This window comes from Macrotis lagotis, chromosome 1, assembly GCF_037893015.1.
Source record: "Macrotis lagotis isolate mMagLag1 chromosome 1, bilby.v1.9.chrom.fasta, whole genome shotgun sequence".
In the NCBI taxonomy this organism is placed as follows: Eukaryota; Metazoa; Chordata; class Mammalia; order Peramelemorphia; family Peramelidae; genus Macrotis; species Macrotis lagotis.
Genome location: NC_133658.1, coordinates 911,455,339 through 911,474,373, shown reverse-complemented (window position 1 = coordinate 911,474,373; position 19,035 = coordinate 911,455,339). Strand labels below are relative to the sequence as shown.

Here is a 19,035-nt window from a genome sequence, read left to right as displayed (position 1 = left end):
CAGAGCATCCATTAGCAGCTCTATCCATGGTGAATGGGAAATAGGAGAAACAAGAATCTAGGGGCACAGTTAAGAGGTTTTCCCTTCAAATAAACACCTATTATAGTGCTATGAAGTGATCTAAGTCTCATTGCAGTGTTGGAGACTAAAGACAAAAAGAAGAGAAACCCTAGCTCTTAAGGAGCCTATAAATTAGAAAAGTCAATAAAGACATTCTTGTTTTGAAATTTAACATCCCATGTAAGGAGTTAGATCTAGAGCTGGAGGGGTCCCCCATGACCATTTAGTCCAACTTTATTTACATGTGAAGTCTTTCTACATCAAATAATTTGGGGGATCAGTTCAGATATAGGATTTGAACCATGATCCTCTTTTTTTGAAGCCAGATCTCTCCAAGAGTATCATGCTAGTGTAGAGTAGCTATGTCTTCCAGAGAAAGGAGAATTGCCTGGTTCTGACTTCCTCAGTCCTGGTGGAGACATAGAATCTAGACTGTTTATGATCCTATCCTTCCTCTGACATCTTCTTTGGCAAAGACTCTCAGGAACAGATGAACACTCCTGCATGTGGTCACAGGAAACTGAAATGTTCATAAATTAGAAATGACCTGAAATTATTCCTTGGGTCTGTTTTACAGAGGGTCCTCTTTGCAAGAGTAGGTAAGTTAAGTGTTTAAACCATTATTTCTTTTCTGGACATGAGAGTTCCTATAATTTGGATATCAGTGCTTTTAAGAAGGGATCTTACCTTCCAGGGGTGAACAATGCTCTTATCTCCATCATCATTAGATTCCATCTCCGATCTCAACAGGAACATTTCTTTAAGAGCCCAGGCTACAGCATGCACAGCATTGTAGACAATGGAACTCTGATCAGACATAATGATGTCTAAATATTTCAAACGCATTGTGTCTTTAGAACGATTTGGTGAACAGGACCATCCATCTTTACCTTCAAATTCAAATGGACATCCAATGGCTGATTTCCAGAAGGTTTTAAGAAATCCACTCTCTGGGTATTTGGCAGGATTTACGGTTTTCAGAAAATCTTTGAACCCAGGGATCTTACTTGTCTGTTGTGAAACTATGAGGGCCCCATGGAAGATAAAAAACTTCTTAAAACCAGTTTTTCTGGCAATATACCAGTGACTGTTGGTGATCCACATTCTTCTTAGAGCCCGATGAGGAAATTTTACAAACATCTGGCTCAGAAATGAATTTGCATCTCCATAAGCGACAATCACATTAGTTTTAGAAGCCAATATGTTTTTTAACAAAACTACAAACATTTCATAACTCCATGATTGACCAATCCAGATTTTCTGTACAAAGGCCACACAAATGTCATTTCTGGCCATTTCTTCTTGAAGGTCCCTAAGGAATTTCTCATCTCTTGTATCATCTGAGGCAATGAGACCCACCCAGGTCCATTTGAAATGAAGCATTAATTTCACCAGGGCCAGGGGAAGAGAGGTATCCCTGGGGGTCATCTGATAAATAGAAGGAAACTGAAGTGGGTCACTTATGAGTGGATCAAAATGACCATAGCTGATCTGAATAGGAACCAAATATGAGCCATTTTCAGTTTAATGAATTTATTGTAGGAAATGATTACCCCACCCTTCAATTCCACAACTGGACCTACAATCATCATCCCCCTCTACCTAGAATGGATTCTTTCTTTTTCTCTGCCTGTTAAAGTACTTCTGATCATTGAGACCTCCATCAGGGGTCATCTCCTTCATAAGACGTGCTGCAGCTGAAATATATGTGTTTTCTGTCTTTTTGCTTCTTTGTGTCTTTAGTACTGAATGTGGAAACCTGCCAATAATAGATAATTAAAAATACTTGGAGGTTTCAATTGTATAATTTGAAAAGTTCTGTTTGTTGAAAAATGCTTCTTGCTACAAGACATTAGGAAAGGAACAAGTCTGTTCTCAATGTCTTAGTGCTTTTTTTTTCTTTCTATGAAAACCACTTATAAGGTAAATTAGTTACCAAAATTCACCAGTCACATTGTCAGATCCTCAAAGACATGCCTCTGCCCTCCAGTCAGTATAGGCTGATTCCCTACCTGTGGAAACTTATAGAGCTCTAGGAGGTTTCCCATGGAGACAGTCAGCTCAGAAGTGGCTCCTCCAATGACCACTATAGACTTGCTCTGCCTCTCACAGTTGTAATTGGGAATGGTCTGTCTCTGGCCTGATAGCCACAAGAGGGAACTCTCCAAGGTCCTCTCATCACTGTGATAGGCATTGTAGATGTGGAATCCCAGGGTAATATTTGGTAACAGATTGGGGTCTTTGTTGATCTCTTCTACAGCAAATATTAAGGCCAGGACCTGATAATAGTATTTGAGCAGCCACCTGTAGTGGGAAGAAGATTGTCAGGGTAAAGGATTACTTATGACTTGCCTCCCCTCCAAAGAACTGAAAATTGTACCTTATACAGGTAAAATTTTGTGTCTACAAGTTTTAGCCAAAGCCATCTTTTTTTGTTTTTTGTAACCTTTAAATATTTTGCTTTATTACTTTGCCATCTTACCTGTATCTGGAAAAAAGGGAATCAGGAGCTACAGCAGAGACTCTCACTCCCATTTATATTTATCAACAGACTCAGAAAATTCCCAAATCTCTCTGTGAACTACCAATTTATTTCCAAACATTCTAGAGATTTATTCCAAGAACTGCCAAATTTTTTAAATATCAGTTAACAAGTTTTTAAAAAGTGGAGCCATTTAAAAATATTCATGAAAGAGAATAAGACAAAAAATTTTAGGAACACTGGACATCAGTTTGTGAGAAAAAAAATGCCTTCACCTGATACTATATCTCTATACAATTCCCAAAATGGATACATAAAATAGGTAGAATCATATTGTTGAAATTAGAGACAGAAGGAAGAAATTATTTTTCAGCATTATAAACTGGAGAATTCATGATCAAAGAAGGGATATACAAAAATTATATAATATAGAAAATTTTGATGACATAAAATAAAAAAAATGGTTTCCACCCTTACAAAAATTCTATGCACCTGAGATCAGAAGGGCTAGAGTTAAATGGAAAAAATCATTTTATTATTCATCTTTTAAGAGATCTCATTTCTAAGATATTTACTCAAAACAGATTCAAATTTGAAAAATAAGTTCCATTTATCAATTCATGTTTTGTCAAAGAAGTCAAATTGGTAGTTATCAAGGAAAGAAATCCATAGTATCTCTAGACATATGAAAAAATGCTTCAAATGGTTAGTACTTATGATAATGAAAATTAAACCAACTTAGTTTGACTTTCAGCCATCATATTGGGAAAGTTAACTGGAAAAGAGAGAAATGTGTAAAGGCACATAAGTCACATTGACTTAAACATTCTGGAAAGGAATTCTTGTCTTTAGCCAAAAGGTTACTAAATTATAGATATCTTTGGACTAGTCAATCCTTTAAAGGGTTAAAAAAAGAGGAAAAGGATCCAAATGTAATGAATTAAAATTACATAATATAATATAATGTATATATAATTTATAACATATAATGTAATTATATAGAAATATGACTTAATAAATTTATAATGTATGCATTATATATAACATATTTAATATAATTATATATAGTATATATAAAATTTCTTTCTTGTAGTGATAAACATCTATGCCTCAAGAATTGACCATTGATTAATAAATGGTTGAACAAATTACAGTTTATTGCTGTAATCAAATTGTAACTAGTATAGTGTTGAAAGTGAATCTGATTACAAAGAAACCAGTAGAATATATGAATCAACGTGTATGAATATAGATGAACAATACTCTAGCAGCTATTTTATTTTTTAAAAAGAAAAACAACCCAAATCCCAAAACACAAAAGGACTTAAGGACTCTGGGTAACACAATGATTCACAAGGCTTGCAAGTGACTGAATATGAAGAATAAACCCACTTTAGCTGATGGACTAATGTGGGAAGAAATAAAAGATACCCATTTTTTGTTTTGGTCATTCTGGGCACTTTTTTTGCTTGATTATGATTAATATGTACAAGGACTTTCCTTTTCTTTTCCTTTTCTCCCATTGGGAAACTGGATCTGATGCAGAAAAAAAAATCCTTATATTGAAAAAAAATTGTAAATAAAATAGAATAAGTACTTACTGAAATTCTCTTTTAATTTCCCGAGGATGGTGCTCAAATCTTTTCCAATATGGATTACTGTCAAATTTATGTATAAATAAAGGAAAAAATCCTCCAATAACAAGGTCACCATCTCTGTAATATCCTGGATTAAAAGTCCTTTCTAGGTGGCAAAGTGCCCCTTCCTCCCTGCCCGTGGATAGGGACAGCTGCAGGAACAGGAAGAAGAAATGCAGGGAGAACATCAGGGAGACTATTTCCCGGCTCACACTCAAGGTAAGTTGTGTCTTTCCTGAGCAGCTGTTCAGGCTTTATTGCCTCTCACACTTGTGGAGACACAGTGCAATATGACTGACTCATGTCCAAGAGAGAAATACTGCTTGCTTGTTCAGGGATATTTATGAGGATTTGCTCTGGCTAGAAGATCATTAAAATGCTCTTCTCAGTGTATGCGGATGGGATGCTGTGTTTGCATTGTCCCTCTCAGAGACAGGGAGTTTAATTCCTGAGGGACTCTTGGGACCATTGCTGCTGGAGGCCATGCACCTGAGTCCCTGTATCTCAGGGAAAAACTTGTTTTTCACACTCCTTTCCAACTCCTGTGTCCTCAACACTGCCAATTGGGATTAAGTGGGCGGCAAGTCCAATCACCTCTCCAGAGGCAGGGAAACTTCAGACCGTGTGAAAACCTATGTTGGAGCCTGAGTTCCCAGTGTAACTCTGCTCTGGTGCAACAATGTAGAGTTCATGAGAGTCGACAAAGTCAGAAAGTTTTAGTGACTGAATGAGGACAGTTTAGATGATGTCAGTCTCCTATCCCTTATATTCTCATATCGGGAAGCCTGGCAGCCTTGAGTTATTCTGTTTTTCCAGGAGTAGATAGACATTTTTTCCCAGTAGCTGTTGCCTGAGTTGATTTCTAACAAGTTCTGGTGCAGAAGAACCTATCTTTATTTTCTGTGGTATCTCAACACTGAGTCCCTCAGATCTCTGCTTATTTGAACAGGACATCATATCCTCAATTCTGTCCTCCGAATGAAGGAACATATAATATCACTCCAATTACATGAATGGCAGACATTTTTATATTTTGCAGATCAGTGACCCATTGAAATGTGTCAATTAACCTCATGAGGGAATTCAATACACTAAAAATCTATTAATAATTTACTACTATAATTATAGAAGAAATTTTCTCATTGCAGAATGCTATGTATTGAGGAAATAATGGGTCTAATGTCCCATACTAAACTCTATATGCAGGCTTCTAGGCTACCAAAGACAAAAGTCCAGATAGTCCCTGCCTTAAAGCAGTTTTTCTTCTTGTTCTTGTTCTTGTTCTTGTTCTTCTTCTTCTTCTTCTTCTTCTTCTCCTTCTTTTCTTCTCCTCCTCCTCCTCTTTCTTCCTCTTCTTCTTCCTCCTCCTCTTCCTCTTCCTCCTCCTTTCTTCTTTTTCATATTTTTCTTCTTCCTTCTTCTTTGTCTTTATCATTACCTTCTTTTTCTTTTAAAAAGTCATTTTAAATATTGCTTCTTGGCAGAAGTCCTCTCATCTACCTCACAGTAACAATATATGAAGCTGTAGAAAAATCTTTTTGTCTTCTCAGTAGGACATCATAATAGAAAATCAATTTTCTTTCATCTGATTCTTTTCAGGCTCTCTAATTAGAGTCCAATATATTCTCTATATTCCTTCTTCCTCTCTGATGGCAGGGTTGGTATGCAGAATTCTCTTTTTCATTCGTCAGCCACTGCCTATACCCAGCCAATTGCACACAGAAAGTTATGAACTTTTTTTGACATGTTTGTAATATTTGTGTTATAAATTCACTCATCTTTATGGTTCAGACTTAGGGTTCTGACCTTGAACAATGAAATCTTAGCTTATGATTTGTAATCAAATCTTATTTATCCAAGATAAAGTAAATTTTTATTAACAAGGTCTAACAATTATATAGCCGCTTCAACTTTGCAAAGGGTTTTATGAATTGCATCTAATTTATCATGATGTCAGTATTGAATGATTATCCTCCTTTTTAACAGCTGAAGCAACTGATGCAGACAGAGGTTGAGTGACTTAAAAATGTCATATAGCTGGGACAAGTCTGAGTATCAATTTGAACTCAACTCTTCCTTCTCTAGGTTCATCATGTTACCTACTGTACCATTTTGCTTCCTCAAATTACATTTGTTCCTCAGTTGTATAAGAGTTGTGGCATTTTGGGGTATTTTGCTAATTTGTTAACTTAAATGCTCATTGGGCATTCTTCCTTCACTCTACAGCTGATCACATTTAAATGAGCCACTGCTCTTTTAGAACTTAGAGTCAGACTCTAGTAACATCTCTTAACTCTGAGCATATCTATGCAACAGACAAATTGACTGTTGAGGCCTACTTAACTCAAAAGCATGTTTCCATCCAAGACAAGGGAACTGTCCAGAGACACTACCTTTTAGACTCTTTTAAGCTAAGAACAACCTACAATCAATGCAACAACTGTGAATGCTCTAAGTATGTTAATCAAAGTAACTGGATCTGTTTGCCTGGAGAAGAGAAGATTTGGAAGGGACAGGACAGTTGCTGCTATCATCCAAGCACTTATAGGTGAAGGAAATGTCCTTATTGGAAAGCAGGTGGCTTTATGAGGTATTAGAGGAAGTTTTAGACCTGCCCTTTTTCGTGCTAGAAGACAAACTTATAAGGAGGCTCGCAACAGAGGAGAGAGCATTTAATTCCATGTCAGGGAAAGCTCCTTGATAATGAGAGTGGGCTAAAAATGACCTGGGTTTTATTGCGAGGAAGCCTATTCTCTCCTTATGGGACTTTAAGCAGAAACTGGATGATAACTATTTGGCTGGGTGATACGGAGGACCTGAAGACTAATGAGGGCTTTCCTATTGCTGAAATTAATGATTCTCAGAACGCATTCACTTCCAAGCCCTCAGTCATACTTTCCTTCATGAGGAGGAAATATTCTAATGAAATGTTCTTATCAAAAGGACAATGGAAGAGGATTAGGCATTTGTTTTAGTCCTAAGATGAAAACTTTTCTTCTACTGAGTCTTGGGTAGATTCCCCCCCTCAATTCCTTCTATTTCAGGTGAGGAGAACAATTGTACTGTTGAAATACATTCCTAAGCTACCACTTTCCCTCACCCCCTGCTGAGAAGAGACCATCTTCCCAAATATTTTCCTTTTTTAATCAATGGCTATGGCAAGAACTAACATCACAGAGTTCTTGTTGCTGGAGGAACTTTTCTAGGGAACTATATCAAAATCATTCATTATTTACTTTTCTTTCCATTGGCAACAATTTGACAAATTCCTGCCTATTTACTCAGCTTTGCCAGTCACACTTTCTTCAAAGTATATATGCATCTTCCTCCAAATCAAAATATTGTATTGAATAAGGGGAGATCTGAGCTTAAAATAGGTGACTTGAGTAGAAAGGCAAGGAATTTTCTAAGTGACTGCTGGGTTTGAATTAGGTAGATTGATACCTTCTTGGTATCCATTGTGCCTCATATATATATATATATATGTATATATATATACATGTATATATATATACATGTATATATATATACATATATATATATATATATATATATATATATATATATATATATATATATATATATATATATCCAGGAGAAATACATTGAAAAATACACTGCTGGGCTATTAGGTGATACAGTGGATGGAGCACCAGCTCTGGAGTCAGGAGTGCCTGAGTTCAAATCTGGCCTCAGACACTTAATAATGACCTAGCTGGGTGGCTTTGGGTAAGCCACTTTACCCCACTGCCTTGCCAAAAAAAAAAAAACCTAAAAAAATACACTGGACTGAAATCCAGACTTTCAGCCCCATATAAATTAAGAGATCTTTGTAAAAAGGTATTCTTTTTAACCATTGATCCCTAGACAGCTGGACCACAGAGACACTAGGCAAGAAACTTCTAATTAGGTGGACCTCATTAATATTGCTCACTTTAGGCATTCAGTCTTTTGATCTTGCTGACCTTTCTTTTGGATTCCCTTGGTCTCTGAACATCCTGTTGTGTGAAAAAAAATTCACTAGGAAAAATTTCCAAAGACTCATCTGAGCAAAAAGAAAAAAATGTTTACTTGCTTTTCTTGAGAGAGGGGCAAGCTCCAGACCTCACTAAAATCAATGAGGATTAGGGAGCTGACAGCCAAGTGAGATTATATGGCCTAACACAATTCTTCCCCTCCGTATCCCTCCGTTCTGTTGACCCAATGGTTCAGAATTCAGAGTTCCATACTACTTGTGAAAATCTACCCCAGCAACAAAGAAAAGAATGAAAGGTTGTCATAAAATATGACCGCACCATCCAGATGGTGAGAATACCAAAAAAAAATTCTAATGACCTTCATGTTTATACTTATCTAAATGAAATAGTGTTAAGTAAAACAAATAATTTTAAGATGAAACAGGAAGTTTATGAGCTTGTCTTAGAATGCAAGGACTTTCTAGGAATAGTCTACTATCTTCCTAGTTAGTAAAAATATCCTTATTGGAAAGCAGGTGGCTTTATGTATCTCGCTTGGAATGCAAGGTCTTTCTCCCAGGAATAATCTAAGAATAAAAGTTTGGTTTTCCCTTAATATTTCTTAACCCTGAGAGGAGTTCACTAGGAATATTAACTCTAAGAGGGTTTTACTGGGAACATTCCATGCACTGTTTCATGGGAAACAAGTTTCCTTTGTCTGATTGTTGTCTGTAAGCCTCATTACTGCTTTTTTTTTTTTTTTTTGTAACCCTGAGACAGTGCTTGCAAAGGGAGAAGAAAAGTATGCACATAGACTTACCCTTCTGGCTAGAAATCTGCCCCTCTGGCCAGGGGGCACAGTGAAAACAGTAGATAGGTTTTCTTTGCTGGGCTTTCATATAGAATGCAGGACCACAGATTATGGTACATCTGGAGTAATGAGGCTACTCGTAAGTATTCAAATACTTTTGAGGCAGTATCATTCATGATTTAATATAATTTGTTTCTCATGCTTGGTTTATTTGTAACTATATGCACAATCCGATTATTCAGCAAAACCTACCAATGCTATTTTCATATGAGTACAACAGTCATTTTGCCAAAGCTTGGACCAGTTTCCTTGCAAAAGGGACTTCGATGGCTACAGACCCTAGGAATTATATTTCTTCCTGGGTGCACACAAAAGTATGCTATTATCATAATAACAAAAAGATGGTTTATTTTAGGTTTTTTTGCAAGGCAAGGTTAGTAACCATTTAAGTGGTTTGCCCAAGGCCACACAGCTAGGTAATTATTTAGTGTCTGAGGTCAGATTTGAACTCAGGTACTCCTGACTCCAAGGCCAGTGCTCTATCCACTATCCATCTAGCTGCCCCCCAAAGATGTTTTTTTTTAAATAAGCAGTGTAAAGAAATAAAAGAAAACAATAGAATGTTAAAGATTATAGATCCCTTCAAGAAAATTGTAGTTATTAAGGAAAAGTTTCATGTAAAAATGGGAATGATAAAATACAACTAGTTTGGGTTTAACAGAAGCAGAACATAATTTGATGAGGTGGAAAGAAGACACAAAGCAACCCTACAATTAAAGACTAAACATCACCAATAACCATGACGGTATGGTTAGTGATCAAGAGGCAGATCTCCTGAAGAAGGAAATCCAGTATGTCTTGGGAAGCCTTGCTAATAATAAATTGACTAGTGAAAGTAATGGAATTTCAGCTCAGCTATTTAGAACCCTAAAAGATGGTGCTATTAAATTTCTGCACTCAATATATCAACCTATTTGGAAAATACAACAGTGGCCACTGGATTGGAAAGACCGGTTAATATGCCAATTTTAAAGAAAGGCAGTTTTGGCAATTACACTCATTTAACAAGCCAGAAAGGATATATTTAAGATGTTTCAAACTAAGCTTCCACATTAAGTGAACCAAGAATTACCAGAAATGGAGACTGGGTTTCAGAGAGGCAGAACTAGGGATCAATGGCCAACTTCATTGAATTATGGAGAAGGCAAAGGAGGTGCAGGAAAAAACATCTATGGCTGCTTCTTTGACGACACATTGATGATGTGATTCACAACGAAAAGTCCTGAAAGAGATAGGGCTATCAGACCATCTTGCTTGATTCCTTAGGAATCTGTAACTGGGCCAAGAAATAACAGTTAGAAATCAACAGGCAACAAGTGATTGTTTTAAAGCTGGAAAAAGGAGTATGACACAGCCGTATATTATTACCTTGTTCCTTTAATGATACACAAAGTACTTTGTGAGAAATTCCAGGCTGGATGAACCAAAAAACTGAAATTAAGTTTTTTCAGGAGAAATGTTGACAATATGAGGCCAGAAATGGAAGAAAGCCCCTTGATGAGAGTTATTAAACAAACCCTGTCTTGAGGCTAAAAGAAAAGACCCCACAAGATCTTGGTAGTTGATTCCATCATTTCATGGCAAAAAGAGAGAAGAAATGAAAACTGTGTGACATTTGATATTATTTGGAGATGTTAAGTCTTTAGATGGAAAAGGGGTTTGCAAAGAATGAAATGGAAATATCATATCATGGAATTAACAGTAATAGCATTGGACCACCTTGGAGAGGGAGTGGATTATAGAAGGGTCTGATATGCTATCACAAGGAGGACATAAAGAGTTAGCTAAGACTGAATTACTGAACAACATAAACAACAGAGGGTAAAATTGTGCTCTATTTAAAATTTTATTTAAATAAATAAATAAAAATTTATTTAAAATTTTAAAATCTGGGGAGAGAAAAATGTTAATTATATATATATATATATATGTATATTTACCAACAGATAATTTCTAAGACTTTCTAGTAAGATTTATTTGAGAAGTACTAAAAAAAGATAATGCAGACTCTTCCTGTCACGAAAACCTGTCTGAGATTTAAGACTAGAGACTTTGCTAAATATACTCCAGTAGATTTTCTTAGGTCAACCAATATTAAAACTCTGTGTTTACGTGTGTGTCTGTGTTTGTGTATTTGTGTGTGTGTGTGTGTGTGTGTGTGTGTGTGTGTGTGTGTGTGTGTGTAATGCTTTGTTGATTATTCTTCCACTTAAAAGTGATACCTTATTTAAGAGCATTATGTGATTGATTTTATTTGAACTGAAGGTGAACAGAACATCTCCATTTTATTGAATTCTTTAAAGTCATTGTTTGTGACACTTGTAATAACAAGCAATTTATCTTCAAGGCAGCAGTTTTTTTCAGAACTAAAGGTTCTAGAGGAGGAGAGACTGGAGCAACCTTGGCATTCTAGCATCTCTCAGGAACAAAGTCAGACTGAGATGTGGGAGAGAGAGGAAAAGTCTCGAAGTTCTTTATCTCTTACATGCATTTTGGAGCAAAGATGTACACTGAGGGAAGTCCTGAGGAAATCTAGGCTCCTACACCAGCTTTCCATCCCTTGCCTATCTACAGAGAATATAATTACATAAGCCTTTTTGTTATCCAAATGTTTCTAGGAACCTGAATTTTACTTCAATCAAGGAGAAGCTAGTGAAACAAGGTAAAGTTAGGCAGGGAATCCATCCATAGCCTAAAGTTTGAAATGTTCCTAAGCATAAGTTCAGAGCAATTTTAATTGAACTCCTATATTTTATCTAAAAGGAACCACATGTGAAGGATATTGACATTCTCGTTGTATCATGCCAAACATTCAACTTAGTTCATACAAAATCTTTAACAAATTCTTTATGAATGAATAGAAGAATGAATTAATGAAAGAGAGAAGGGTTGTGCTTTATGATAAAAATAGTCATTCTCTTCCTCAACCCTACTGAGTATCCAATTTTAAGAAAATTTACATTTTAGGAATTGGTTAGCCTCATCAAAATAAACTCCATTAGTGTCTAAACTGCTTTTGTGTACAGATTAGGGACTTGTCTAATTTCATTATATTAAAATTTTGACTTTTTTTTTTCAGATTTCCTTTGTCTTTTTATTGTGTCATTGCCTGTTCAAGCAAAGGGATCCACATGACAGAGAGAGTTGGTAGAGTTATCAGTATGTGAGATGGTATGATATAAAATGGGAAAATATGATTCCCATTAATGACAATCCAGGTCTCCAGATAGAACCCTGATGTCAATCAGGATACTGCAATAGCAAAGCAACTTTATTGTTTTTAGCAGCAAGTGATCAAGAGCATTAGATCTAATAGGAAGTTCCTGAATGTTCCCTCTTCCTTCAGCCTTGGATACCATGGACCAGGTGGTATTCTTGCTGTCCTAGCTGTACAGAGGGGAAATCTCCTTGGACCTTAGATTCTTCACCCAAAAAACCATGTATCCTGGGACTCTTTACCCCAATTCAACTAAATTGAGTCTAAAAATTGGATTTACCAAGGTTTCTTCCAGGCATTTATCACAGATTTGAAAATTCTAATTTTCTAATGGACTGTATGCTTAGTTTTACATCTTTCATAAAACAGCATGTCAATCGTTCTTCACCTCTTTCCTAAACTTGGGCCACACTGTCATCTTCACCTGGATGCTGAAATCTTGGCCAAGTGGAGCCTGAGCAATAAATTCTCCCACTTTCACTAGAACATTGTGATAATTATCAAAGGTGACACGGTTGAAAATATCATAGTTTGCCAACGAGTTCCTCTTATTATCCAAGGGCATCTATTTCCCAGCACTGTAATTAAACTGTGTGCTCAGAAAGGAACAGAGATAAAAGTGAAGAAAATTAGGTGGAAATTGTTCTTAAGGATATCTGCTAGACTGTATGTGGGCTAACATTTTTCTCAATGACTTGAATATGGGCAGGGATAGCACAATCTTAAGATTTTCAAGTGTCACAGAATTGGGATGGATTGCTAATAAATTGAATATCACAATCAGGAACCAAGAAGACTTCATAAGGCTGCAAGGTTGGGTCAAATTTCAAACTGGCTGTAAGAATTTTTCAGCCTGAAAGAAAGGACCAGAAAGGTACCCTCAGTTTGATGAGAGTGGAAATGGGAAAGGAGGCAGAGAAAGCAGACTGTGCCATAGGGTGCTCCAAAATTCACCCCCATAATTAATCAGAATGCTTCTGATGGGATCTAACTAGCCTTTGTAATCATTTAAAAGCCCACTATTTCTAAGGAATTGAGCTGGGTCTTTAGTTATAACATAAAAATAGTAAATATTTGATCCCAAGGAGTTTTCATTCCTTTGGAGGCTGCAACTTTGAACCAGAAAAATAAGTACAGTTTGATGTCAAGAGAAAGAAAAGTTGACCCAATTGGCAGGGAAAGAATAAGTATTTTATATAAAACTACTATGAGCAAGACATCGTGTGAAGTCATTTTTTTCAAATCTTATCTTAGAGGATAAGGGAATTAAAAAAGTATTTTCATAAATGTCTGAAAAGAAGTGAGCTCATAAGGAAGCCTGAGATTTTGGGAGCTAGAGGTGAGGAGCAGGATGCCTCAGGCTGAAGTGTCTACAGAGAGGTCTGGATTTGGGTGATTTAATCCTAATTCAGAATATTTCTAGTAAAAGAGTTTTGCTGGAAATATATAATGTGTTAAGAGGCATAATGCAAAATTAGATTGAAATGCTGGAACCAGAGTGCAGGACTGAAGAGCTTTTAAAATTTTAAAAAAAAATTTTCTCTTAGAGGGTACTGAACAAGAGTATCAAATCTTATTGGGTCAGGAGAGTGTGACATGGTCAGATGTTCTTTAAAAAAAAGATTATTTTGTTAAAATTCGTCTTTCCATAATGATCTTCTAAGGGCATTTTTAGTTTTGCATAGTATTTTTGTATATTTATTTTATATGTTTGCATCAGTAGTATGTATCTATATAATATATACATATATTATGTACACCTCTTATATTTATTTTTATATATATTCACTACATATATAATATGTGTACAGATGTAAATATATACATACACATTTATGTTGCCTCCTCCATTGTTAAGTTTTGAGAGTTCGGATACGTTCTCATCTTTGTTTTTCTATGTCCACTATTTAGCATATTATTTGTCATTTATCGTAGCCATCATCAATGCCTACTTGTTGATTGATTGGCTGCTCTATCAATGATGAAGTAGAAACAGGAGAAACCAGAATCGAGGGGGACAATTAAGATCCTTTTCCACTCAACAGCACCTATAAAGTGCCAACAAAATAATTTAATCGTGATAGTGCTTGTGCCTGAAGACAAAACTATGAGAAATTCCTGCCTTCCAGGAACTTATACTTGAGATAAGCCAATATAGAAAATCCCATGTTACGTTTTTAGGTCTAGGACTGGAAGGACTCTTAAAGATCATTTAGTTCAACTTTATTTATTTATAGATGAAGTCTGTGAAACTTGTTCAGTAGCCCCTGGGGAATATTCCCGGTAGCACTGGCAATATCCCAGTGACTGGTGGGATGCATATTCTTCTTAGAATTTGATGAGGACACTTGGGATACATCAGGTTCAGAAATGAATTTGTATTTTCATAAAGTGCAATCACATTGACTTGAAAATCTTGAGAGAAATAAGTTCAGATTGAACCCGAATCCTCTGACTTTGAAGCAAGCGTTCTTTCCATTGTATCCTGCTGCTGGAGAATATACCCACATTTTCCAGAGAAAGGGGAGATGCCTGGTTCTGTCTTTCTCAGAACCTATGTTCTTCTGCTTCTTCTGTCATCCTCTTTTTCAAAGATTCTCAGGAATTAGTTGAACTGGATTCTCACTGCTGCATTCTGTCACAGAGTTCTGACATGATCATGAGTCTGAAATGGCCAGAAAGGAAGTATTATTCCCTGAGTCTGCTGTACAGGGCTTCTCCACTGAAAAGAGAGGTGAACTGAGTTGCTAACCCATTATTACTTTTCTGGACACGAGAGTTTCCATCATCAAAGATTTGTACATCAATGCTTATAGGGGACTTTGTCTTCCAGGGATGAACCACTCTTGTTTCCATCTATTTTGCATTTCACTTCAGATCTCATCAAGACTATTTCATGAAGCGTTCAAGCCACAGTATACACAGCATTGTAGACAGTGGAACTCTGGTCAGACATAGGGATGTCTAAATAATACAAATGTATTGTATTTTTAGATACTTTTGGTGTAAAGAACCATCCATCTCTTGCTTCATAATCATATGCACATCTGACAACTGATTTCCAAAAGATTTTAAGAAAATGACTCTATGTATTTGGCAGAGTTAATGGTTTTCAGAAGATATTTGAGCCCAGAAATCTTACTTCTCTGTTCTGGAAAGATCAAAGCCCCATGGAAATTATTAACATAGAATTGGCTGAGGATACTTGTATGTATCAGGCTCAGAACTGAGTTTGTATCTGCATAAATTACAATCACATGAGCTTGAAAACCTAAAATGTGATGCAACTAGGTGGTGCAGTGGATGGAGACAGCACCAGCCCTGGAGTCAGGAGTACCTGGGTTCAAATCTGGCCTCAGACACTTAAAAATTACCTAGCTGTGTAACCTTGGGCACGTCACTTAATCCCATTGCCTTAAATGAATAAAATTAAAAAAACCCTAATATATTACTTATCAGATCTAGAAATGGGTCATAAATCAATGGTTGACCAGTCTGGATAAAGGTCACACAGACATCATTTCTGCTTATTTCTTCTTAAAGTTCTCTGAGGAATTTCTCAACTCTTGAATCATATGAGACAACAGATCTATTTGAAATGCAGCATTAATCTCACTATGACAAAGGGAAAGAAGAGTCCCTGGGGTCCATCACATAAACAGTAGGAAATTGAACCTGGTCACTTACAAATGGATCAAAGAGATCACAGCTGATCTGAATAAGAACCAAATATAAGTCATTTTCAGGTTGAGTCAATTATGGCAAAAGATTTCCCCCATCCCACCATTCCACATCCAAACCTATCTTCATCACCCTCTACCTAGAATAGACTCATTCTTCTTTTCCCCCATTATAGTATCTTTGATCATTCAGATTTCCACCATATCAAACATCTCCTTCATCAAACTTACCCAAGTTGAAACAGATGTAAGAATTTTTTGTCTTTTTACTTCTTGTATCTTTAGTATTAAACATATTTGCAGATACCAGATGCTTTAAAACTATTTGGAGGATTCAATTGTATAATTTAAAAAAACTCGGTACATCAAAATATGCTGCTTGCTATAAAACATGATGAAGGGAACAGGTTTGATCTCCTCAATCTCTTTGTTTTCTTTTCTTTCTCATATAGAACTCAAGTAAATTGCCCATGGAGACAGGTCAGTTCAGAAGTGGCTCTCCATTGACCATAAGAGACTTACCCTACCTTTCACAGCTGTTATTTGGAATGGTGTATCCCTGGCCTGAAATCACATGAAGGAACTCTCCAAGGCCTTTTTCTCACTGTGATAGGTACTGTAGAATCCAAGGTTTTTGGGTAACAGATTGGGATCTTTGTTTATCTCTTCTTCACCAAATATTAAGGCCAGGACCTGGCAATAGTATTTGAGCATCCACATGCAGAGGGAAGAAGATTGCCAGGGACAAGGATTATTTACAGTTCTACGCAATCCTGAAAAGGAACTGAAAATTTCAGAAGAAAAATTTTCTCAGCCAAATGAAGTCAAAAAAACAATTTTATATTTGGCCAGAGACACCTTTTTTTTGGCTTCAGCTTCCTCTGAGGGAATTTGTTTAATGATTCAAACTGTTTTGCAGCAATAGTTTGTTAGTTTTTGGTACAGCTTTTTGTTTTCCTATTGATTTTTCACCTTTTTCCTTTGTACAACTGTTTAACTAATTTTGTTTTCTCATTAAAGATTTTATTTTGAGTTTTACAATTTCCCCCCAATCTTACTTCCCTCCCCTCCCCCATGGGAAGCACTCTGTCAGTCTTTACTTTGTTTCCATGTTGTACCTTGATCCAAACTGAGTGTGATGAGAGAGAAATCATGTCCTTAAGGAAGAAACATAAAGTATAAGAGATAGCAAGATCAGACAATAAGATATCAGTTTTTTCCTAAATTAAAGGGAATAGTCCTTGGACTTTGTTCAACTCCATGGTTCTTTCTCTGGATACAGATGGTATTCTCCATTGAAGACAGCCCCAAATTTTCCCTGAATGTTGCACTGATGGAATGAGCGTGTCCATCAGGGTTGATCATCACCCCCATGTTGCTGTTAGGGTGTACAGTGTTTTTCTGGTTCTGCTCATGTCACTCAGCATCGGTTCATGCAAATCCCTCCAGGTTTCCCTAAATTCCTGTCCCTCCTGGTTTCTAATAGAACAAAAGTGTTCCATGACATACACATAACTCACTTTGTTAAGCCATTCCCCAATTGAAGGACATTTACTTGATTTCCAATTCTTTGCCACCACAAACAGGGCTGCTATGGCAGAGACACCTTTTAATTCTCTTTTTAAATGACATTATTATCTTCTGATTATTTTATTTTATTAATACCAATGATTCAGATACCAAGGAAGGCCTTTACCATCTTACCTGTATCTGGAGTGAGGACATCATAGGTTTATATTGTAGACTCTTTTCTATCCTCATTCAGATTTTTCATTGTAGTTAGAGCATCATAGAAGCTTTCTACCAACTACCAGTTCATATCTAAACATTACATGGAGTTGTTCCACGAGTTGCTACATTTTCACAAAATAGAGCAGTTTATTACAATAAAAAATAAGAAATAAGATGAATATTCTTGGGAATACTGGACATCATTTTGGTGGAAAATAGGTCCCTCACCTGAAACCATATCTCAATATAATCTCAAAATGTGTACATAAAATATAATAAAATAACACCACTAAAAATTAGAGATACAAGGAAGAAATTACTTTTCAGCCTTATAAATTGGAGAATTCATGATCAAAGGATGATATAAAAAAGAAATAATGTAATATAGAAAATTTTGATTATATTAAATTGAAAATAAAAGCTTTTTTGATTATATAAAATTCAATGAAAATGAGATTAGAAGGGAAATATTTGTAGGAAAAAACACCTTTTTATTGCATTGCTTTCTTTAAACAAATTTTATTTCATATATATATATATATGTTAAGAATTGATTCATGTTTGTAAAAATCAGTCCCATTTTCTAATTGATAAATTGTCAAATTACTTAAATCAGTAGTTATCAAGGTAAGAAAATCAATCTATCTCTAGAAATATGAAGAAATGCTCCAAATGACTAATACTTATTCTTATACAAAATAAGACCAAATCTAATTCTTGACTTTACATCCATCAGATTGGCAATGTTAATCAGAAAAGAGAGAAATATGTAAGGGCATGTAATGTAACAACAGAATTGGTAATCTATTTGGACATTTTGGTAAGGAATTTGTATATATGGCCAAAAAATTACTGAATTGTAGACACCTTTTCACTAAGTAATCTGTAAAAAAAGTTAAAAGAAAGAGGAAAAAGAACCATATGAAGTGAAATACATATAGCATCTCTTTTTTTGTGACAACCAAGTGAACCTAAAGGAAATGCCCATTGATTAGAGATTGACTGAAGAAATTATGACATATGGATGTAATTGAATACTTTCATATTGTTGAAAATGAAGAAATGCCATTTCATTTAACTTGTATGAAGATAGAACAAGGAAAACAATTTCTACTTTAACAACAATATCATAAAAATTACTCCCAAAGAAGTAAGAAATCTGAGCAACAAAGTGATCCACAATGCGTGCAAAGGGCTGTTTTATGAAGAATGTATTTACTTCAACTGATGCAAAATAAGACATTCAAGTTTTGAGTTAAAGCCTAATTTCTTTGCTCTGAGTACTTGTGCCCATCTACCCCTGAGGATGGTTTGTAAGAAACTCTTGTTCATAGAATACTTGCTATCAAGCTTTGTCCATATTATACATTAAACCCTACATAAATGTTGGCTATTGTGATT

At 35.8% G+C, this 19,035-nt stretch overlaps 1 protein-coding gene across 1 annotated transcript in view; it reads right to left on the bottom strand.

Moving 5' to 3' along the window:
* The window catches only part of LOC141508937 (vomeronasal type-2 receptor 26-like), a 35,149-nt gene extending 22,361 nt beyond the window's left edge, over positions 1-12,788 (bottom strand). The window contains 4 exon segments of the mRNA XM_074218035.1: positions 748-1,551; positions 2,073-2,364; positions 4,144-4,331; positions 12,612-12,788. Of these exon segments, the coding sequence (XP_074074136.1) occupies positions 748-1,551; positions 2,073-2,364; positions 4,144-4,331; positions 12,612-12,788 (1,461 nt within the window).
* Positions 12,789-19,035: the final 6,247 nt, after the last annotated feature.